The sequence below is a fragment of the Vicia villosa genome, linkage group LG4 (genome assembly GCF_029867415.1).
Source record: "Vicia villosa cultivar HV-30 ecotype Madison, WI linkage group LG4, Vvil1.0, whole genome shotgun sequence".
Taxonomy (NCBI): Eukaryota; Viridiplantae; Streptophyta; class Magnoliopsida; order Fabales; family Fabaceae; genus Vicia; species Vicia villosa.
This window is the reverse complement of record NC_081183.1, coordinates 139,629,677-139,654,439: the sequence shown is the minus strand read 5'-3', so window position 1 is coordinate 139,654,439 and position 24,763 is coordinate 139,629,677. Positions and strand designations below refer to the sequence as shown.

Genomic DNA, 24,763 nt, shown 5'->3' with positions numbered 1-24,763 from the left:
ATTCCACACAAGTTTAAAGTTCCGAATTTTGAGAAATATAAGGGACTCACCTGCCCGAGGAATCACTTGCGCATGTATGTGCGAAAAATGGCCGCTTATGCTCATGATCAAAAACTGATGATTCATTTCTTCCAAGATAGTTTGAGTGGAGCATCGGTCGACTGGTACATGCAGTTAGAAAAGTCTCATATCCGAAGCTGGACCGACCTTGCTAACACATTCCTGAAGCAATATAAGTACAATTTGGACATGGCGCCCAATCGGATGCAACTCCAAAATTTGTCACAAAAGAAAGAGGAATCATTCAAAGAGTATGCACAGAGGTGGAGGGAAATGGCTTCTCGAGTTCAACCTCCCCTGTTGGAAAAAGAACTGGTGGATATGTTTATGGCCACGCTGCAAGGGCCATATTACGATAAGATGGTTGGAAGCGTGTCATCAGGATTTTCAGACTTGGTAGTCATCGGTGAAAGGATTGAGAACGGAATCAAGAATGGGAAGATACAAGGGGCATCATCTGGATCCTATCAGGCGAAGAGGCCTACCCCCAACTTCACAAAGAAGAAGGAAGGAGAGACTAATGCTGTAGGGCATCAGGAAAACAGACCTCCCATGTCATATCCACCACAACAAAACCGGTTTCAGGGAGGACAAAGGAGATTCGATCCGCTACCTACTTCCAAGAAAGAAATTCTGAAATATTTAATAAATGAATCCTTGGTAGAAGTTAGGCCACTGCCACCTCTTCCTCCATGCAAGGTTACACCCAACTACAAGCCGAATGAAAGGTGTGAATTTCACGCCAATTCTCCCGGACACACCTTGGAGAAATGTTGGGCCTTCAGGCACATCGTTCAAGATTTGATTGAATCAGGGGCAATCGCCTTTGACAAACCCAATGTGAAGACGAACCTGATGCCACACCATGATGGCGCAGTCAATGCAATAGAAATTGTCAATGAGCAAGAGTTGGTTCAACAACGGAACTCCCCCATAGATGCCCTTAAGAGGTATCTTCTTATAAAGGGGTTTATCCTAGAACATAACGAAGCTTTCAAAGACACCTTGCAAAGGCTCATGGATCAAGGATTGATCCAACTGGAGGAACACCCTGAGGAGGAATATGTGGCGATGGTGGAAAGAAACGAGCCTTTAATGATACCTGCACAAGGGGCAAGGAAACCATTGATTATCCCATGCTCTAGACCACCAGTGATGATACCTACGCAAGAGCGTACCAAGATCATCCCAATCAGAGGACCATATCCCTTGAACAAGATGAAAGCGGTACCATGGGAATATGAGACCGATACCAATACTGCAGTATCAAGCATCGTTGGACCTGGAGGCATGACCCGTAGTGGGCGCATATTCAAAACTGCGCAAGTACAACCAACGTCTAGTGAAAACTTGACGCAATATGGAGAACAAGTTGTCATGAGACCAAGTGACGAGGCTGAACCCAAGGATAAAGAAACTTCTAATAAGGATGCTGAGGAGTTTCTCGCTCTGATTAAGAAGAGTGATTATAGAGTGGTAGATCAGTTGCAACAGACACCATCTAAGATATCGCTCTTATCACTATTGATACACTCTGAGAAACATCGAGATGCTCTGATGAAGATCCTAAACGCTGCCCATGTAACTAAGGACATCACAGTCAATCAATTTGACGGAATGGTGGCCAATCTAACTGCTGGGGCATGCCTAGGTTTCAGTGACAATGAGCTACCCTTACAAGGAAAGTCACACAACAAAGCCTTGCATATCTCCATGCAATGTGGGAAGGCCCATCTAGCTAGAGTTTTGATCGACACAGGGTCATCTTTAAATGTGATGCCAAAAGCAACACTTGACAAGATAGCCTTAGAAGGACTGGTAGTCAGACCAAGTCGCCTAGTGGTAAAAGCTTTCGATGGATCACAAAGTCCGGTGTTGGGAGAAGTGGATCTGCCCGTTGTAATCGGTCCTCATACCTTCTGCATCAATTTCCAAGTGATGGAAATTGAGCCAGCTTATACCTGCCTACTAGGACGCCCTTGGATCCACGCAGCTGGGGCAGTCACCTCTACCCTCCATCAGAAATTAAAGTTTGTGAATGGGAACTCCATAGTGACTATCAATGGAGAAGAGGATATATTTGTCAGCAATCTAAACTCATACAGATATATTGAGGCTGGAGACGAAGCATTGGGTACCGTATTTCAAGCTCTAGAAATTGCAACCGCTATCACACTACCAGTGGAGAAGATAAGAAGGGCGGTGACATCATGGAAGGATCTACAAGACACAGATGCTAAAGGATGGGGCAAGCTACCAGAGGTGTCAGAGAAGAAAGACCGTTCAGGGTTAGGATACCAACCCACCAAGGTCACAAGCATTAAGAAAGAGGAACGACCATTTCCCCCAATAATGCAAACTTTTGTGACTGGCGGGTATGAACATGTGGCTATGGTGTCCAACCAGGATTCTCGAGAAGGGACGTCCAATTTCATTCGAGAAATCAGGCCAGGAGAACAGCTTCAGAATTGGACAAGCCTGGAGATACCGGAGATAGTTTTCATTTCAAAGTAATTTGCTTTGTGTGTTTTATTTCCCTTTTTAATAAAGAAAAACAATAATGCTCATGCCTCGCCCGAAGCATAGAGCTAGTTTGTAAGGGCCCCATTTACTTTCAAGTTCGAAGTCTATTAATAAAATTGTCTTTGCATTTTGGTATTGAAAACATTGTCTTTTCTCGCATTTATTCCTTTTCCATTTCTGAAAATGACAAATAAATTTCTTGCACAAACAAAGCACGTTCACATCTGCATACTAAAAGAAAACAAAACATAAAACATGTGCAGATCACCTTCTGACACCACCGATAATAATACTGCTGAGACTCTATACAAACTCGAGGCTCTCGCTAATCAGGCTGAAGAAGGGGATGAGGAAGACGATGAACTCCCGGAAGAGTTGTCAAGGTTAGTGGATAAGTGTCATACCCCAAATTTGTCCTACCCTTAATTCTTAACTGGCTTAGACTTCTCATTTCATAATCTCATGTACATACCTCCCATTAGGTCATATAACGCATCATGCATCACTAATCAATAAGGCACCTGGAACATTGGATCAATGGTCATGAAAAGACCTAGAGCTTCACAGTGATTAAGGTTTCTACATTATGCAATTTTGTTCAACTGAGGTCTTTCAGGTCTACTCCGTGTGCTTGGGATTATCAGATGGATCTAGGGGTGTGGTCTTAAGATCATCAAGTATTTTCACTCAGCATTTGGGTTAGGTTCATCAATTAATGAATGGATCAGGCTATCACTTGGGTTGCAAGTCACTTACTTGGATTTATATGCAAGAATGGGAGTTTCTATGTTATTTGGGTGGAGCATTTCAACTTCGAAAGCTAGATGATAATAGCGTTGATTTTTGTCAAAGTCAACTGGGAACGGTTGACTTTTTGACCAAAATCCAAATTAAAACTTTTAAAGGTTTTCATCTTATTTCATAATTCACTCAAAATCTTGCATGAAGTTCAAATGAAGGAAGGGTTGGAATTCAATTTGTAAAAATGGAGGGAGTTCTTTTCGGACATAAAATTGTCGAATTACATGGATGGCGTCGCTTGAAACTCAAGAAAAAGTCATTACAAGATCTGATCGAGCCTTGCACAAAAAGAAAGAAAAAGAGGAAATGCATTCTTGTATTCAAAAGGCAAAACACCTCACATTATTACAAAAATCCGGCGTTCATTACAATCCATTACAAACAGTCAATACCAAAATTCTCATTACAAAAAGCAGAGAGACAAACTATTATAGACCTCTTGAAATCATCATCACTACAAATACATCAATACCAAGTCCACATATTCATTCGAGTTTACGCCATACATAAGCCATGTCCATCTACACTTTCGACCATTGCATATTCATTACATCTTTGGAAACTACAACCAATGAACACACACAGTACAAGTTGCAAGATTAACAAAAAAAATAAATAGAACCAAAGGCATGAAGCTGGCGGAAGGTTGATCAGAAACATGTTTCTAAGTAATAGCTCTCATCAAAGGCAATCCACATCTGCTGGACATTCCCAAAAAAAAACCGCTGAAGGTGTGGTAAAACCGCAAAGTCCACATCCTGCAAATCCATCTCCAAGTGCATCACAAAATATGCAGCCATGGTTGTCGTCTCCGGCTTATGAACAGCAACATCCCTCCTCTCAATGGCAGCCCAAGAATAATAAATCCATACAAACAAAACCTGCATAATACAAAACCACATCATGTCATGATCTCACGAATCCAATTCAATTCACAAGGAATTCAAGAAAGCCATTCAAAAACAGACTCAAAACATGTACTACAAATAAACCAAATCAGTCCCTAAACTTAGCTAATTTCTTTACATTTCAAAACATAACTTCATCCATCAATTAACATTTCTAACCTAGCTTCAAGCTATATCACAAACAGTATCCCCGCATCATCCAAAAACCAGGCCAAAATCATCATAAACTCGCATTACAATTCATACACAATCGCCGCACACTTTCACAATCCTATCCTAACTCATACTTAACCATTTAAACCTCATCCATTCCCAATAACCAAACTTTGTTCACATTAACAGCTACTGCTAACCCAAAATCCCTGCACACATTCACCTAGTCAGCCCCATACACATCAAATACCAAAATAAAACCAAATAAGTTTGCATTCACTGCAGCTAACAATTCAAAACAGAATCCCACACTTCAAACTCTTCAATAACCAGCATACATAACCATTAACAGTCCCACACAACTATAACTACCAGTTCTCTAACCCTCTATCACCTTCTAACTGGAATCTAGCTCAGCACATCCTAACTGAATTTTGACACTCTACAAAAATCGATGCACATGCCTACATCAAAGTCAAACAGTCACCTTACCATACCATTGCTATCAACATGAGGTCGGTTCAGTGTGAGTTGAATGAAAGTCAGCTCCAATACCTACGGGGCAAGCACAAAGTCAACATCCAGAATTGGTTCATTTAAAACCTCAGCACAAAGTCAGAAGCAAGTTATACCTGCCACAACACATAACAAACATAAAAGCTTCATCATCCGAAGTCCACTCGATAATCAAGCAAGCTTTTAACCATCTGCCCTGCAAAAAGAGAGAGTATATCAGTTCAGAATTTTCTAAGTAAAACCAACTCTGCAAAGATCAGTAACTAACTACCCTAACTGACCTCAACCAGATGTAACAGAAATAACCAATTTTAACCACTTTGTAACTGACCTTTTCATGTTTATAACTAACCACTAACTAACCCCAACTGAATTGTAACAAACTTTCTAAACTCTCAATCTCACCCTTCAATTTCATAACAGAAAACTTTCAATCCAATGGCTAAGAATCTCTCATCTTTAACTGAATTCCCCACTTCAAGTCACCTATATAACTAACTCTCTTCTCATATTCAAGCTAGACACGCTCATTCTCCACAAGAATCCACTCATTCATACACCATAATCTCCAACAAACTCTTCACCATTCTCCATCTTTTTCAGATTCACACTTCACTCCTTCTCTGATTCTCATCCTCTCCACCACTTTTCACCAATCCTCCACCCCTTCTCTGAACCTTCACTCTTCAACATTATTCATCTTCTTCTCAACCTTCATTCATTCATCATAATCGCTCTTCAATCTTTATTCTCCATGATTCAACAACTCCATTCATCATCTCACTCCTTCAAATTCTGAAAATCTTCATCAGGAAACAACAATATCATCATCGCACAACGACTCCATGCAGCAACCATCGTCGTCAAAACTTCAACATCATCAATCACCTTCGTGATTCGTCTCCACTGCATCGTCAACAACCTGCAAACAATGAAACTACAACGTGATCAACGGAGATGAGAGACCAGGGAATGCGAAATCGAAGAAGATAATAGAGAGTGAGGCGGAGGGAAAAAGGCGACGCAGTGCTTTCGTTGGTCACGACGGTGTTGCGATGGTGTAATCGGAGAAGAGAGCTTGTTGAAAGCGCCGCCATTGCATTTTGAGAGATGAGAAAACCGAACGGGAGAGGCGAGAGTGTCAGGTCCGACGATGAAATTCGTTGGTTTACGGCGTCGAGTGAAACCTCACCGGAGAAGAGACGCCATGGCCGTCGTTCACACGAATGAGGAGAGGGAGAGAGCTTCTTCAGATGGATTTCAAGAGTCACGAACACAGAGTAACCCTAAATCCTCTTTTCATTCTTATTTTTAATTTTTAATTTATTTCTTTTTTTTTCATTGAGAACAAAATCTGAAAAGAAAATAAAAATATAACAAAACCTAATAGTAAAGTAGGACATGGATCAATACAAAGATCATCTGGGCCACGAATTGCTATTCATCACCCCCACAGAGCCCATATTTCGTTTTTGCAATGGAATCCTTGAACAAAAAAACATCACCTTGGGCCACCCTTTGGGCCCTGCGCCCAGCTTACTCCTCAGACCCCTATTTTCAGACTGCACCACCCTGTTTCCTTTTATTTCAATTAACAAATATAGATTTTAATTAGATTTCTTCTCTATGTGCCTTTAGTAAATAAAAATACTAATTTTCCTCTTATCATTTTTGACATTAGAAAACTCATAAAAATAGTAGAATTTTTTAGGTTGATTTTGACATTTAAATTCCTTCATAAAAAAAGGTCAGAAAAATAGTAGTTTTTTTTGTGCGTAATTTGGCATTAATGCTTGAATTGTTTTTGTGCTATGTTCATGTTATTTTTGTATAATTCTTGCTTGTATTTTTGGCCTTATTTTAGGCCTATTTCATTAGTTTTTAGGTTCCTTTTGTACATAAATAGGAATTAGACAACTTAGATTAGATGTTAGATCTAGTTCCCTATTGCATTCTTTTTCTTTCTCAACTCTTTAAAACATTAATAAAAGGAAGATGCGAATCACATTAAGCAAGTGGTAGAGAAATGAGTGGGATTCATTCCCTAATCTATTTCTCAATCACTTAGTGGCATAGAAACGAGTGGGATTCATTCCCTAATCTGTTTCTCGGTCGCTACTTAATGGGAGAGAAACGAATGGGATTCATTCCCTAATCTGTTTCTCAAACATTAATTAATGGGAGAGAAATGAGTGAGATTCATTCTCTAATCTGTTTCTCAAACATTACATAATGGGATGGAAGTGAGTGGGATTCATTCTCTAATCTGCTTCTCGATCATTATACATTTTATGTGATTCGAATCGTGAAGTAAATTCCCTTAAAAAATACACAACCAAAAACACTTAAAACACCTAACAATGGTTCAAATTAAAACAAAGTAGAGAAAGTGGTGAGTGGCCCGGTATTGGGAACTGTTCATCACTCATCTATCCTAAAAGGCACAAACCAATCATTTCTTTTTCTTTTGCCTCGTTGGCACCTAAGGGCAATGTCATTTCCGTTCGTACGCATCGTAGGTCGTCCCTTATGCAAGAACGTGAACGTTGACTCCGCCCAACTAAAAAACACAAAAACAAACAGAAAATCGTGAGCCGAGCTACGGTAACTCTGATTCCTGAAAAGGATACGTAGGCAGCGGGGTAGGGCCCGTGCGAGTACAATTCTTTATTTTCCCTACATTTTGCATTCATTTCGCATTTAGACATAGACATAGTACACACCCTTTAGATAGAAACAGACATAGGTGGATACCATCGAGTACGATGGGCGCGAGGGGTGCTAATACCTTCCCCTTGCGTAACCGACTCCCGTACCTTGATTCTCTGGTCGCAAGACCCCGTTCCTTCCTTTGTTAGGTTTCCTGGTATTCCTTTCCCTTATGGGATAAATATATTGGTGGCGACTCTGTTCATTTTTTCGCGAGCGTGCGACAGCTGGCGACTCTGCTGGGGATGTTGCTAGACCTGTTGCTGGTCCATCCTTAGTGAGTCGATCCTAGCCTGCGTTTGTTTGTTTATTTACTGGGTGTTTATTTGTTTTTATGTCTATACCTTGTATATATGTTTGCATGTTTACTTTTCTGCTTGCATATCATGTTTATTTCTGTTTGCACATCATGCATATGGATTATATTCTGTGTTCCTTGGGGTCTTCTGTTCTGTTTTGCAGGTTGGGTGGGATGTTTTATGAGGTAAAAGGCCCAATACCCAGGCCAGAGTGACGCATAGGATACCTAGGATAGAGTGGATAGTCATGACGCCAACAGAATGTCAGGTTCTGTTGATTGCGATCATGAGACCCACGACCAGTCGAGGTTCAAATGAGATACCGTTGTTGGCATGTATTTGCGACAATGATGGTGTTTCAGGAGAACTGATAACGCTGGAAGCCATTGACCTACCCTGACCTAGACTACACCTGTGAGTGGGGTGGGATATACATGACAGGTACCGTTGGTGACTATTCTGTTCTGTTGGTGACTATTGGTTTTCCTGGTATTCAAAAAGGTGTCGGACCTTTGATCCTGTGACATTTGACCTGTATCAGTTATTCAGAGGATTGTACGGTGGTTACTAAGATTATATGGACCATTGATCCCATGCTTTTGCATTGCATAACATCATTGCTTTGTCCACTCCATTTATGAAAGATCCTAAAGCCTATTTCCAAAAAAGAGGAGAAAAAGAAAAAGGAAATAGAAAAGCAAAAAAGAAAAGAAAAGATATTCTATACAAAAAAGGAGAAGCTTTGATTCCAAAAAAAGAAAAAACAAAGTGTGTGAAAAGACTTTAGGATCTCTCATAAATGAAACATGCATTCATACTATCATGCATTTCATGGTTCTACCAGAAGCTTGTGGGAGCCTTTTCTACTCAGACTTTGACATCAACAAGACAATTGGCTTCTTACCGCTATGTGCTCAAATGTTGATATTGGAATAACTCTGTGGGTTTTTAAATGAGATGAGAACAGAAATGGAGACTGACATGAATCAGTGCATGGAGGTTATCCAAGCGTTTTCTCTTTGACAAGTATAATTGAGAAGAGTTCCTCCTAGGCCAAATGCAAATGTAGATCTCACCCATGAGAAGGTCTTATGTATCAGAATGCTTGAAATAATGTTGAGATTCCTATTCTTGGTAAAGAGAATTCACATCATTGAAGTCTGCAAGTTTCCAATTATTAAAATTAACAAAAGGTTCCACCTATTGGAGAAAAGATCGAAATTCATAAAAGGTCATGACTCCACTGATTCAGATGTTGTTGGTTTGTGCCTAATGCCTGATATCAAGAAATGCAAGGATCAACCACTTTCACTCCTAATGATGGATACTGAAGATAAATTGGTAATCATCTCCTGTACATGTGTGGAAGTTGCTTGGGGCTCCCGCACGAGGGATAAGCAAGACGTACTTTTATCTTGAGCATTGCGCCATTTGCATTGCTCGAATCCCTGAAAGCATTACAAATTCCTATGCGACTCCGTCAGAATCTTCTTCCGTGTGGTAATCAAGAGTGTTCTTCATAACGCTTCTCATCCTCAAGGTTCTACTTCATATCTCAGTTGCCTTTTCTCATGATTTCCTTCTCAGTGGCCCTTGCTTGTTAACAGAGAGAAAAATATAAGAAACAAATTGATTGCCTTGTGCCCAGTTGCTTCCTCGTTTGTCAGACTTTCAGTTGGTTAAGATTCGTGTTTTGGGTCTTCTTCACCACAAATAGATCCCCTCAATCTGATGACGATGCAAGGTTATTCCATTTTATGGAGGCGAATACTTCTTCAACATCTATACTTGGGGCTCCCGCACGAGGGATAAGCAAGACATACTCTTATCTTGAGCATTGCATCACTAGCATTGCTCGAATCCCTAAAACAAGGCAAAAGTTTACAATTCATGGGTGACTTCGTTGGAGTTCTCTTTTGGAGTAATCTGAAGAGTTTGGAAGGAACTGCAGAAAGTATTCGAGATCAACGAGTCCAGACGGAGTCAAGTCTCCTCAACAATGGCATTCATTTAGTTTCCTTATTGAATTCTCATTTGTAACATTTCATTGTTTGTTTAAGCATTTATAGCATGTAAAAACTTGTTAATTTTTGAATGAAAATCATAATACATTGTTTATGTTTGTCTTGAAGTAATCCATTCGTTATCACTCATAAAATGTTTTTGGCATTACGATACCAACTTTACTAATTGCTTGCTTATGCAAAAAGCGGAGGGAGAATGATGAAAGATAAAAACGCAAAAATCTCTAATCATGTGTTTTTGAATAAAAACCCTACTGAGGATGTACAGGCATTATTTCAAATCCCCAAACACCGGAGATATAAGGGAGATAGACCCTCGTTAACCCCTTTGAGCCTTGAAGAAGGAGTTTCTTTTCTAATCATAAAAAACCCTTATTTTAACCTTGGGGCAGGGTAGTGTTCATTTAACTTGATCGAGTGTTCAAAACTCACCAAAAAGGTATGAATCTAAGGATACAACAATGGTTATCCCTCCAAAGGTTGAGGAATGTCAAAACTGCAATGATTATCCTTATTCCATCAAGAGATCAAAAGATGACGATGCCACAATGGTTATCCCTCATCAATCAGAGAATGAGGCAGTCACAATATTTCAAACAAATCGAGAGCAACACGATATCACACGACTTGTTCAAAAAAAAAAAACAACAAAAGAAAAAGAGAGCCCGCTAAGTCAACAACATGAAAACAATGACTTAGGCAAAAGTTAGGGCATCCCGCTGGACTCCAAAATAAAATTCAAAAGAATTAGTCCAGGCAAAAGTTAGGGAAAGCAGAAGCGAAAATGAGGATTACGAAATAAAAATCCTTCTCAAAAGAACAAAGTTGTGTGACCAGACACCAAAGAATAAAAGTGCGTGACTGCCATGTCCAAAAACAACCTCATTGATTCCTCAACCATCCCAAATTCCTTGTGAGGAATGAACACTCATGTCGAGTTAATGGAACCTAGGAATGGAGAACATCACGAAGGGGGTGGGTACCAAATAATTTTGAGCCAAAAAACCTTTGTTTTCTGAAAACCGTGAACCTGGCCAAGTTACAACCCTTAAAAGTCCTAATTGAAGTAGGGTTTATTTCGAAAGCACACTCCGATGAGATAGTGTTTAACTGACTCCCAATGAAGCGTGACACATATCCATGTTGGTATCGTATGCCTGCTTTATCTTCCATATGCAAAAATCGAGGTTGTATCAACTAGTGATTCATTCACAAGAGGTCGCAACCTCATTCCACTAAAATGTTTTAAAACTTCAAGACTAACATACGCTTTGCATTAGAATTATCATTCTTAGAATTAACATTCTTTTGCATACAAAACATCTGCTTAAACATCAAAAATTTCAGGATGAGAATCATTGAGTAACTTGATCATGTCAAAGTACAAGAGACTTGAGAACTCCGAGGAGGAAAAGCTAATCATCTCAAATGTTGACCATCAAGGGGCAAGTTATCCAAAGAACTCCGTTGGGCATGAACAGTTAATACTTTCCTTGATTACCTTGAGGGGAAGAGTTTGAAGACTCTGTTGAGCGTGGTAAAGTTGTTTCCATATTTGTTTGACTTCAAAACAATGAAAGCTTGAGGATTCTAGTAAGATTTACCTAATCAGGGGCAATTGAATCAAGGTTTGACCTCTCTAATTTGGCATATCTAGGGCATTCAAGTCGAGGAATCTCTCTCAAATTCAACCAATCTGGGGCAGTTACGTCGAGATTTGACAAATCTCTCCAAGGATCCACTGGGGCAATTTCCTTCATGGGTCATGAAACTTGGGGCACGATCTTCTGAGTTTTATTGTCCTCTCCCTAATCATAGGAGTTTATTTCTCCTGGAACCTTGGTCTCTCCCCAAGCATGGAGTTTATTTCTCCCGAGAGTTTGTTCCATTCCTCAAGCATAGGAGTTTTATTTCTCCTAGGAGTTGTCCTACTTCCCTAACCAGGGCTCATTACCTGGATTTCTCATCCCCAACATGGTGAATTGAGGGAATCTCCTCAAGTCGAAAATCTTCCAAGCAGTGGCACATGGTGAGAAGTCCAAAGTCATTCTATGTTCTGGAAGACAACAACAAGAGTGTGCTCTTACAAGTCAAAGTCCAATATCTATTGACATCTCTACATAATCCTTAACACTAAGGGGATTCTCCCTGGTGTTTACCTCACTAATGCCTTTATTTGGCACTCTGCATATAGTATTCATTGCATATAACATTGCATCCTCAAAAGCGTAGCATATCCGTCAAGTCGGATCATTACGCCATAGAAAAATTCAAACATGCACACAAAGCATAAGCCAGATAATACAAATCAGCATTCATTCAAGACAACGATACTTCCCCACATAAAAAGTTATCCTTACAAAGTCCGATTGATATCTGCTACCACATTGCAAATCTCCTTATGCCATGGTGCCAATACCTGGTGTCCTCAATCTCCAAAAGAAGTCTCATGTTGTCTCCCCAATATGGATCGGGTGCAATGTCTTTCTTCGTCAGAATCGTTGTCTCCGAGGTTATTTCCCGTGTGCCGCGCGAAGATTAGAGTGCGAATGAGGATGGGCATTTAACCCATCTCATTTTTCAATCGTGTGAATAATCATACTTGGTGTGTGGCGATTCAAACAATTGCCACTCTTGAAGAGTTACACCCCGCATTTGGCCTGAGGGATTAATGTAATTCTTATGCTTCGTAAGCATCAATATCCCCGTAACCCCCCGTGGTTACTGTCATCTTATTGCCGAGCCTAGTCGTCCCTAGTCTCCGTGATTCCTTCCCTCGTACGGAAATTTTTTTTCAGATCCAACCCCCGTGTTGCGTATCCTTTGCCTTCCGTCCTGGCAAATCATTTCAAGACTAAATCCCAGTCCCCAGTAAGTCCATCTACCAAGCTTCTCAAACACTCGTATGTGTCATCCTTCCGATACTCGTCTGTATCTTCTTTCGATGCTCGTCTGTATCTTCTTCCGATACTCGTCTGTATCTTCTTCCGATACTCGTCTGTATCTTCTTTCGATGCTCGTCTGTGTCGTTTCTTTAGTACTCGTCTGTACCTTCTCTCGATACTCGTCTGTATTGATTCAAACACTCGTCTGTATCTCCTTTTGATGCTCGTATGTGTCATTCTTTCGATACTCGTCTGTATCCTCCTTTTGATGCTCGTCTGTGTCATCCTTTCGATACTCGTCTGTATCTTCCTTTTGATGCTCGTCTGCGTCATTCTTTCGATACTCGTCTGTATCTCCCTTTTGATGCTCGTATGTGTCATCCTTCCGATACTCGTCTGTATCTTCTTTCGATGCTCGTCTGTATCTTCTTTCGATGCTCGTCTGTATCTTCTTTCGATACTCGTCTGTATCTCCTTTTGATGCTCGTATGCGTCATTCTTTCGATACTCGTCTGTATCTTCCTTTTGATGCTCGTCTGTGTCATCCTTTCGATACTCGTCTGTATCTCCCTTTTGATGCTCGTATGCGTCATTCTTTCGATACTCGTCTGTATCTCCCTTTTGATGCTCGTATGTGTCATCCTTCCGATACTCGTCTGTATCTTCTTTCGATGCTCGTCTGTATCTTCTTTCGATGCTCGTCTGTATCTTCTTTCGATACTCGTCTGTATCTCCTTTTGATGCTCGTATGTGTCACTTCTTTCGATACTCGTCTGTATCTCCCTTTTGATGCTCGTATGTGTCACATCTTTCGATACTCGTCTGTATCTCCTTTTGATGCTCGTATGTGTCATTCTTTCGATACTCGTCTGTATCTCCTTTTGATGCTCGTATGTGTCATTCTTTCGATACTCGTCTGTATCACCTTTTGATGCTCGTATGTGTCATTCTTTCGATACTCGTCTGTATCTCCTTTTGATGCTCGTATGTGTCATTCCTCCGATACTCGTCTGTATCTCCTTTTGATGCTCGTATGTGTCATTCTTTCGATACTCGTCTGTATCCCTTTTTGATGCTCGTATGTGTCATTCTTTCGATACTCGTCTGTATCTCCTTTTGATGCTCGTATGTGTCATTCTTTCGATACTCGTCTGTATCCTCCTTTTGATGCTCGTATGTGTCATTCTTTCGATACTCGTCTGTATCACCTTTTGATGCTCGTATGTGTCATTCTTTCGATACTCGTCTGTATCTCCTTTTGATGCTCGTATGTGTCATTCCTCCGATACTCGTCTGTATCTCCTTTTGATGCTCGTATGTGTCATTCTTTCGATACTCGTCTGTATCTCCTTTTGATGCTCGTATGTGTCATTCTTTCGATACTCGTCTGTATCTCCTTTTGATGCTCGTATGTGTCATTCTTTCGGTACTCATCTGTATCTCCTTTAAAACACTTGTCTATCTTACCTTCCCACCAGGCATACTTCTGCTCCGACCACGTCCATGTAGTAAATATTTCCTTTGAGAACCTTGTATTGGCACTTTGGCTACGCTACCAGACCAGTTATCATCATTCAACCATCACTTACCATAAACCTTTTCACCAAAAAAACAAAAAAAACAAAAATTTCTTTCCCCAGCAGATATCAAAACAAAAAAAGGGGATAACACTTACACCATCCTCTCTTCAGGACAAATTTCAGGTCTTGATACTTAATCTTCTTCTACCTTGAACGTTCGAAAGGCTAGCGCCAATCTCACCTTCAGGTTTAAGACGATTAAATAGGGGCAGCTGTCATACCCCAAATTTGTCCTACCCTTAATTCTTAACTGGCTTAGACTTCTCATTTCATAATCTCATGTACATACCTCCCATTAGGTCATATAACGCATCATGCATCACTAATCAATAAGGCACCTGGAACATTGGATCAATGGTCATGAAAAGACCTAGAGCTTCACAGTGATTAAGGTTTCTACATTATGCAATTTTGTTCAACTGAGGTCTTTCAGGTCTACTCCGTGTGCTTGGGATTATCAGATGGATCTAGGGGTGTGGTCTTAAGATCATCAAGTATTTTCACTCAGCATTTGGGTTAGGTTCATCAATTAATGAATGGATCAGGCTATCACTTGGGTTGCAAGTCACTTACTTGGATTTATATGCAAGAATGGGAGTTTCTATGTTATTTGGGTGGAGCATTTCAACTTCGAAAGCTAGATGATAATAGCGTTGATTTTTGTCAAAGTCAACTGGGAACGGTTGACTTTTTGACCAAAATCCAAATTAAAACTTTTAAAGGTTTTCATCTTATTTCATAATTCACTCAAAATCTTGCATGAAGTTCAAATGAAGGAAGGGTTGGAATTCAATTTGTAAAAATGGAGGGAGTTCTTTTCGGACATAAAATTGTCGAATTACATGGATGGCGTCGCTTGAAACTCAAGAAAAAGTCATTACAAGATCTGATCGAGCCTTGCACAAAAAGAAAGAAAAAGAGGAAATGCATTCTTGTATTCAAAAGGCAAAACACCTCACATTATTACAAAAATCCGGCGTTCATTACAATCCATTACAAACAGTCAATACCAAAATTCTCATTACAAAAAGCAGAGAGACAAACTATTATAGACCTCTTGAAATCATCATCACTACAAATACATCAATACCAAGTCCACATATTCATTCGAGTTTACGCCATACATAAGCCATGTCCATCTACACTTTCGACCATTGCATATTCATTACATCTTTGGAAACTACAACCAATGAACACACACAGTACAAGTTGCAAGATTAACAAAAAAAATAAATAGAACCAAAGGCATGAAGCTGGCGGAAGGTTGATCAGAAACATGTTTCTAAGTAATAGCTCTCATCAAAGGCAATCCACATCTGCTGGACATTCCCAAAAAAAAACCGCTGAAGGTGTGGTAAAACCGCAAAGTCCACATCCTGCAAATCCATCTCCAAGTGCATCACAAAATATGCAGCCATGGTTGTCGTCTCCGGCTTATGAACAGCAACATCCCTCCTCTCAATGGCAGCCCAAGAATAATAAATCCATACAAACAAAACCTGCATAATACAAAACCACATCATGTCATGATCTCACGAATCCAATTCAATTCACAAGGAATTCAAGAAAGCCATTCAAAAACAGACTCAAAACATGTACTACAAATAAACCAAATCAGTCCCTAAACTTAGCTAATTTCTTTACATTTCAAAACATAACTTCATCCATCAATTAACATTTCTAACCTAGCTTCAAGCTATATCACAAACAGTATCCCCGCATCATCCAAAAACCAGGCCAAAATCATCATAAACTCGCATTACAATTCATACACAATCGCCGCACACTTTCACAATCCTATCCTAACTCATACTTAACCATTTAAACCTCATCCATTCCCAATAACCAAACTTTGTTCACATTAACAGCTACTGCTAACCCAAAATCCCTGCACACATTCACCTAGTCAGCCCCATACACATCAAATACCAAAATAAAACCAAATAAGTTTGCATTCACTGCAGCTAACAATTCAAAACAGAATCCCACACTTCAAACTCTTCAATAACCAGCATACATAACCATTAACAGTCCCACACAACTATAACTACCAGTTCTCTAACCCTCTATCACCTTCTAACTGGAATCTAGCTCAGCACATCCTAACTGAATTTTGACACTCTACAAAAATCGATGCACATGCCTACATCAAAGTCAAACAGTCACCTTACCATACCATTGCTATCAACATGAGGTCGGTTCAGTGTGAGTTGAATGAAAGTCAGCTCCAATACCTACGGGGCAAGCACAAAGTCAACATCCAGAATTGGTTCATTTAAAACCTCAGCACAAAGTCAGAAGCAAGTTATACCTGCCACAACACATAACAAACATAAAAGCTTCATCATCCGAAGTCCACTCGATAATCAAGCAAGCTTTTAACCATCTGCCCTGCAAAAAGAGAGAGTATATCAGTTCAGAATTTTCTAAGTAAAACCAACTCTGCAAAGATCAGTAACTAACTACCCTAATTGACCTCAACCAGATGTAACAGAAATAACCAATTTTAACCACTTTGTAACTGACCTTTTCATGTTTATAACTAACCACTAACTAACCCCAACTGAATTGTAACAAACTTTCTAAACTCTCAATCTCACCCTTCAATTTCATAACAGAAAACTTTCAATCCAATGGCTAAGAATCTCTCATCTTTAACTGAATTCCCCACTTCAAGTCACCTATATAACTAACTCTCTTCTCATATTCAAGCTAGACACGCTCATTCTCCACAAGAATCCACTCATTCATACACCATAATCTCCAACAAACTCTTCACCATTCTCCATCTTTTTCAGATTCACACTTCACTCCTTCTCTGATTCTCATCCTCTCCACCACTTTTCACCAATCCTCCACCCCTTCTCTGAACCTTCACTCTTCAACATTATTCATCTTCTTCTCAACCTTCATTCATTCATCATAATCGCTCTTCAATCTTTATTCTCCATGATTCAACAACTCCATTCATCATCTCACTCCTTCAAATTCTGAAAATCTTCATCAGGAAACAACAATATCATCATCGCACAACGACTCCATGCAGCAACCATCGTCGTCAAAACTTCAACATCATCAATCACCTTCGTGATTCGTCTCCACTGCATCGTCAACAACCTGCAAACAATGAAACTACAACGTGATCAACGGAGATGAGAGACCAGGGAATGCGAAATCGAAGAAGATAATAGAGAGTGAGGCGGAGGGAAAAAGGCGACGCAGTGCTTTCGTTGGTCACGACGGTGTTGCGATGGTGTAATCGGAGAAGAGAGCTTGTTGAAAGCGCCGCCATTGCATTTTGAGAGATGAGAAAACCGAACGGGAGAGGCGAGAGTGTCAGGTCCGACGATGAAATTCGTTGGTTTACGGCGTCGAGTGAAACCTCACCGGAGAAGAGACGCCATGGCCGTCGTTCACACGAATGAGGAGAGGGAGAGAGCTTCTTCAGATGGATTTCAAGAGTCACGAACACAGAGTAACCCTAAATCCTCTTTTCATTCTTATTTTTAATTTTTAATTTATTTCTTTTTTTTTCATTGAGAACAAAATCTGAAAAGAAAATAAAAATATAACAAAACCTAATAGTAAAGTAGGACATGGATCAATACAAAGATCATCTGGGCCACGAATTGCTATTCATCACCCCCACAGAGCCCATATTTCGTTTTTGCAATGGAATCCTTGAACAAAAAAACATCACCTTGGGCCACCCTTTGGGCCCTGCGCCCAGCTTACTCCTCAGACCCCTATTTTCAGACTGCACCACCCTGTTTCCTTTTATTTCAATTAACAAATATAGATTTTAATTAGATTTCTTCTCTATGTGCCTTTAGTAAATAAAAATACTAATTTTCCTCTTATCATTTTTGACATTAGAAAACTCATAAAAATAGTAGAATTTTTTAGGTTGATTTTGACATTTAAATTCCTTCATAAAAAAAGGTCAGAAAAATAGTAGTTTTTTTTGTGCGTAATTTGGCATTAATGCTTGAATTGTTTTTGTGCTATGTTCATGTTATTTTTGTATAATTCTTGCTTGTATTTTTGGCCTTATTTTAGGCCTATTTCATTAGTTTTTAGGTTCCTTTTGTACATAAATAGGAATTAGACAACTTAGATTAGATGTTAGATCTAGTTCCCTATTGCATTCTTTTTCTTTCTCAACTCTTTAAAACATTAATAAAAGGAAGATGCGAATCACATTAAGCAAGTGGTAGAGAAATGAGTGGGATTCATTCCCTAATCTATTTCTCAATCACTTAGTGGCATAGAAACGAGTGGGATTCATTCCCTAATCTGTTTCTTGGTCGCTACTTAATGGGAGAGAAACGAATGGGATTCATTCCCTAATCTGTTTCTCAAACATTAATTAATGGGAGAGAAATGAGTGAGATTCATTCTCTAATCTGTTTCTCAAACATTACATAATGGGATGGAAGTGAGTGGGATTCATTCTCTAATCTGCTTCTCGATCATTATACATTTTATGTGATTCGAATCGTGAAGTAAATTCCCTTAAAAAATACACAACCAAAAACACTTAAAACACCTAACAATGGTTCAAATTAAAACAAAGTAGAGAAAGTGGTGAGTGGCCCGGTATTGGGAACTGTTCATCACTCATCTATCCTAAAAGGCACAAACCAATCATTTCTTTTTCTTTTGCCTCGTTGGCACCTAAGGGCAATGTCATTTCCGTTCGTACGCATCGTAGGTCGTCCCTTATGCAAGAACGTGAACGTTGACTCCGCCCAACTAAAAAACACAAAAACAAACAGAAAATCGTGAGCCGAGCTACGGTAACTCTGATTCCTAAAAAGGATACGTAGGCAGCGGGGTAGGGCCCGTGCGAGTACAATTCTTTATTTTCCCTACATTTTGCATTCATTTCGCATTTAGACATAGACATAGTACACACCCTTTAGATAGAAACAGACATAGGTGGATACCATCGAGTACGATGGGCGCGAGGGGTGCTAATACCTTCCCCTTGCGTAACCGACTCCCGTACCTTGATTCTCTGGTCGCAAGACCCCGTTCCTTCCTTTGTTAGGTTTCCTGGTATTCCTTTCCCTTATGGGATAAATATATTGGTGGCGACTCTGTTCATTTTTTCGCGAGCGTGCGACAATAAGGAATCCAAGAGCATGCTCCCTCCACAAGAGGCCATTGAAATCATAAACTTGGGAACGGATGAAGAACCCAAAAACATTAAGATTGGGGCAACGCTAGGTAAGGACGTAAAAGCAACGCTAATCAAGCTCCTCCACGAGTATGCAGAGATTTTTGCTTGGTCATACCGTGACATGCCGGGGTTGGATACAGACATCGTGGTACACAGGTTACCTCTCAAAGAAGGATGTGCGCCGGTCAGGCAAAAGCGCAGAAGGGTTCGACCAGATATGGATAGTAAGATTTGGGAAGAGGTGCTCAAACAGTTCGATGCCGGGTTTCTTGCTGTAGTTGACTACCCACCATGGATTGCAAACATAGTGCCAGTTCCTAAGAAAGACGGGAAGGTGCGCATGTGTGTAGACTACAGGGATCTAAATAAAGCAAGTCCAAAAGATGATTTCCCACTACCACATATAGATATCTTGGTGGATAATACAGCACAAGCTTCGGTGTTCTCCTTTATGGATGGGTTCTCCGGATATAATCAAATCAAGATGGCCCCTGAGGATATGGAAAAGACCACCTTCATGACATCTTGGGGCACCTTCTGCTACAAAGTGATGCCTTTTGGATTGAGAAATGCAGGGGCAACATATCAAAGAGCCATGGTCACATTATTCCATGATATGATTCACAAAGAGGTCGAAGTGTATGTAGATGATATGATTGCCAAATCTGGCACAGAAGAAGAGCACATCACAAATCTACATAAGTTGTTCGAGCGCTTAAAGAAGTACAAGCTAAGGTTAAACCCGAACAAGTGTACGTTTGGTGTAAGATCGGGAAAGCTGTTGGGATTCATTGTAAGCCAGCGAGGTATAGAGGTTGATCCTGACAAAGTAAAAGCCATACAAGCGATGCCCGTTCCGAAGACAGAAAAAGAGGTGCGAGGTTTCCTGGGCCGATTGAATTACATCTCAAGGTTCATTTCACATCTAACAGCTACATGCGAGCCTATATTCAAACTACTCAGGAAGGATCAACCTATCAAGTGGAACGACGATTGTCAAGTAGCCTTCGAAACCATAAAGAACTACTTGCAAGAACCACCTATACTCTTACCTCCTGTACCCGGAAGGCCACTAATCATGTACCTCACAGTACTCGAAAGGTCTATGGGGTGTGTACTGGGGCAACAAGATGAAACAGGCAGGAAAGAACACGCTATCTACTACCTCAGTAAGAAATTCACGGATTGCGAATCTCGGTATTCACCATTGGAAAAGACATGTTGCGCCCTAGCATGGGCCTCCAAACGTCTAAGGCAATATATGCTGAACCACTCCACATGGCTGATATCGAGAATGGATCCTTTGAAATACGTGTTCGAAAAACAGGCTCTCACGGGTAGAATCGCAAGATGGCAAATGTTGTTGTCCGAATACGACATACAGTATGTAACTCAAAAAGCAATAAAAGGGAGTGTATTGGCAGAACATCTTGCTCACCAACCCCTCGAGGAATACCAATCTATGAAGTTCGACTTCCCCGATGAGGATATTATGCTAGTAAGAGACTATGAAATACCAGGACCCGACGAGGGACCCGAACCGGGTTTGGTATGGAAACTCATGTTCGACGGTGCCTCAAATGCACTAGGACATGGCATAGGGGCAGTATTGACATCTCCCGATGACCGGCACTTACCCTTCACTGCAAGACTATGTTTCGACTGCACCAACAACATTGCAGAATACGAAGCATGCATATTGGGGTTAGAAGCTGCAATCGACCTAAGGATCAAACTCCTTGATGTATACGGAGACTCAGCATTGGTAATCCATCAAGTCAACAAAGAATGGGACACTCGAGATGCAAAACTAATCCCATACCGAGACCTTATACTGGAGTTGACGGCTGAATTTGATACTATCACTTTTACTCATATCCCGAGGGAAGAAAATCAAATAGCCGACGCACTAGCAACGCTCTCCTCTATGTTCAAGGTGACCTGGCCAAACCATGAACCACGGATAACTGTTAGACACTTCGACGAACCTGCCTATTGCCTTGCGATTGAGGAGCAGTCTGACAACAAACCATGGTACCACGACATTAAAAAGTACCTGGAAAAACAAGAATACCCGGAGAATGCCTCAACAATTGATAAAAAGACACTGAGGAGACTTGCATCCAAGTTCTTCTTAAGCGGAAGCATCCTATACAAAAGGAACTATGATTCAGTGTTGTTGAGGTGTGTAGATAAAAACGAGGCCAAGGAGATTATCAGGGAGGTACATGAAGGAACCTTTGGGACCCACGCAAACGGACACTCAATGGCTAGAAAGATACTGCGAGCAGGGTATTACTGGTTAACAATGGAGGCCGACTGTTTCCAATATGCAAGGACCTGTCACAAGTGCCAGATCTACGCTGACAAGGTGCACGTACCACCAAACCCATTGAACGTTCTGAGTTCACCATGGCCATTTGCAATGTGGGGAATCGACATGATAGGGATGATAGAACCTAAAGCTTCGAATGGACACCGATTTATATTGGTTGCCATAGACTATTTCACCAAATGGGTCGAAGCTGCCTCTTACACCAACGTGACGAGACAAGTAGTCACTCGGTTTATCAAACATAATATCATATGTCGGTATGGGGTTCCAAGCAGGATCATCACCGATAATGGGTCGAATCTGAAAAACAACATGATGAGGGAGCTGTGCGAGGAGTTCAAGATCGAACACCACAATTCTTCACCATACAGGCCTAAGATGAATGGCGCTGTCGAAGCTGCGAATAAGAATATCAAAAAGATAATACAAAAGATGGTGAAAACGTACAAGGATTGGCACGAAATGCTCCCATTCGCCTTACACGGTTACAGAACCTCGGTGCGTACATCTACAGGGGCAACCCCCTTCTCCCTAGTCTACGGTATGGAAGCTGTCCTCCCAATCGAAGTGGAGATCCCGTCACTAAGAGTCATAGCTGACACAAAGTTAGAAGAATCGGAATGGGTAAAAACTCGTTTTGATCAGCTTAATCTCATTGAAGAAATGCGACTGACAGCTTTGTGTCATGGACAACTCTATCAGAAGAGGATGAAAAAAGCGTTCGATAAGAAGGTCCGACCTTGAACCTACAAAGAAGGTGACATTGTCCTCAAGAAGATACTGTTACCTCGACTCGACGCCCGTGGAAAATGGACACCTAACTACGAAGGTCCATACATTGTAAAAACGGTGTTCTCAGGAGGGGCGTTAGTCCTCACTACAATGGATGGGGATGAGCTACCGCACCCAATCAACTCAGACGCGGTCAAGAAGTACTATGCCTATCAAAAGCAGGATTACCGGACATAAGCCGAAGGCAAACTACGAAGGATAAGGGGTCGTGCAATCATCTACTTCTGAAGTCGAAGGATTATTGGGGCCCTCGATAACAAAAAAAGCAACAGCAGTATTAATATCATTTCTATGTGTCATTTTCTTTCTTCGCATTTCTGTACACTCGCCAATTCAAGGCAATATCAATAAAATTTCCTTTTTTGCATACTACGCTTCTTTTCTAATTTCAGTACCATTTGCAAAGGATAATTTATTTTTATAAACTTTAACATGGATTTAACATGAGAAACTTGCAAACTTGCAACACAAAAGCAAAAAGACAAAATCTCCGGAAGGCTACACACACCTTGCACTGGTGTTACCCCAGGTTGATCCTTTCACAAAAAAAAGGGGTCGGCAAGTCATTCGAATACGAACTGAGCCAGAATTCACAAACAATTCAAAAGAGGTTAAACAAAGGCAATGGGTGATAAGGAGATGAGTGATAAGGAGATAAGGTGTCGGGATTATCATACATACATCATTGCATACATTCATCAGTATACATACAACCTATACATATGTAAGCATTCACACATACGCATTATACAAACAACAGGGGCATGTGCATAACGCATAAGCATGATGCATACGCATTTACAAAACAAAATTCTACATAGGTAAATTTCGCGATAACACTCGCGGATAACCCTATTGGTAGTACAGGTAAATTCTGCGATAACACTCGCAGATAACCCTGGTGACATAGGTAAATTTCGCGATAACACTCGCGAATAACCCTATCGGTGGTACAGGTAAATTCTGCGATAACACTCGCAGATAACCCTGGTGACATTGGTAAATTTCGCGATAACACTCGCGAATAACCCTATCGGTGGTACAGGAAAATTCTGCGATAACACTCGCAGATAACCCTGGTGACATAGGTAAATTTCGCGATAACACTCGCGAATAACCCTATTGGTGACACAGATAAATTCTGCGATAATATTCGCAGATAACCCTGTTGGTGCAGGTGAACTTGCTAGAATTATAGCAAGCAATCCTATGGGGGTCCACAAACTACGGAAACTTACTAGAACTGTAGTAAGTGGGGGTTCACAAACTGCGGAGGCTTGCTGACCATAGCAAGCCAATTACACAACCAACAAAAAGTCCTCGCTATGTAAGACTCAGGCCTTAGCAGGACACTTCACTTCACTCATACTCAAACTCAAGGCAAATTTAAGGGTCTTCCAGTATTTAATAACCCTTTGATCTGAACGACGCGAGGTCTATACACCCTCTAGTCATTCAATACAAGGTAATTAAATAGGGGCAGCTGTCATACCCCAAAATTTACCTCCCACACCTCTCTCATAACAAGGGCCAAGTTCAAATCTCAAGACATGGCTCACTCAAATGATCCAGATAATTCACAGTCAACTGATTCAAACTGGAAGGTCAACTAATATCAAAGCATGATTCAAACCATGATCATTGGGCAAACATCAAGTATAGGGTGCATAATCATCATTTGATCAAGAATTGATCACGATTCCATTAATAGAAACTCAGAGATGAACAAATATAAAAAGGTTCAAATTAGGGTTTCTTCAAGAGAAAGTCAACCCAACTTTGACTGGGCATAACTTTCACATGGAACATCAGAAATTCCCCACTCAAAGCCTATTTTGAAGGAAATTGGATTCTCTACAATTTTGTGTCTCACAAGCCAGGGCTAGAAATGCTTCATTTAAGAGATACAAAGCAAAAGATTACAGGTCATTTTCAGGCATCCTTCAAAAGCAGTTTTTTGTCAGAGAAGGTATGATCAAGATAAAAGCTTCAA

The 24,763-nt window shown here is 40.5% G+C and overlaps 1 protein-coding gene across 1 annotated transcript in view; it reads right to left on the bottom strand.

Annotated features, from left to right (window-relative positions):
* Positions 1–17,750, bottom strand: part of LOC131597965 (heat shock 70 kDa protein 18-like) — a 36,328-nt gene extending 18,578 nt beyond the window's left edge. The window contains exons 1-7 of the mRNA XM_058870621.1: positions 17,595–17,750; positions 16,770–16,849; positions 16,286–16,346; positions 15,820–15,957; positions 5,078–5,157; positions 4,594–4,654; positions 4,128–4,265 (exon numbers count right to left, since the gene is read on the bottom strand). Of these exons, the coding sequence (XP_058726604.1) occupies positions 4,128–4,265; positions 4,594–4,654; positions 5,078–5,157; positions 15,820–15,957; positions 16,286–16,346; positions 16,770–16,849; positions 17,595–17,750 (714 nt within the window). The remainder of the gene's footprint in view (positions 1–4,127; positions 4,266–4,593; positions 4,655–5,077; positions 5,158–15,819; positions 15,958–16,285; positions 16,347–16,769; positions 16,850–17,594) is intronic.
* Between the last annotated feature and the right edge of the window lie 7,013 nt (positions 17,751–24,763).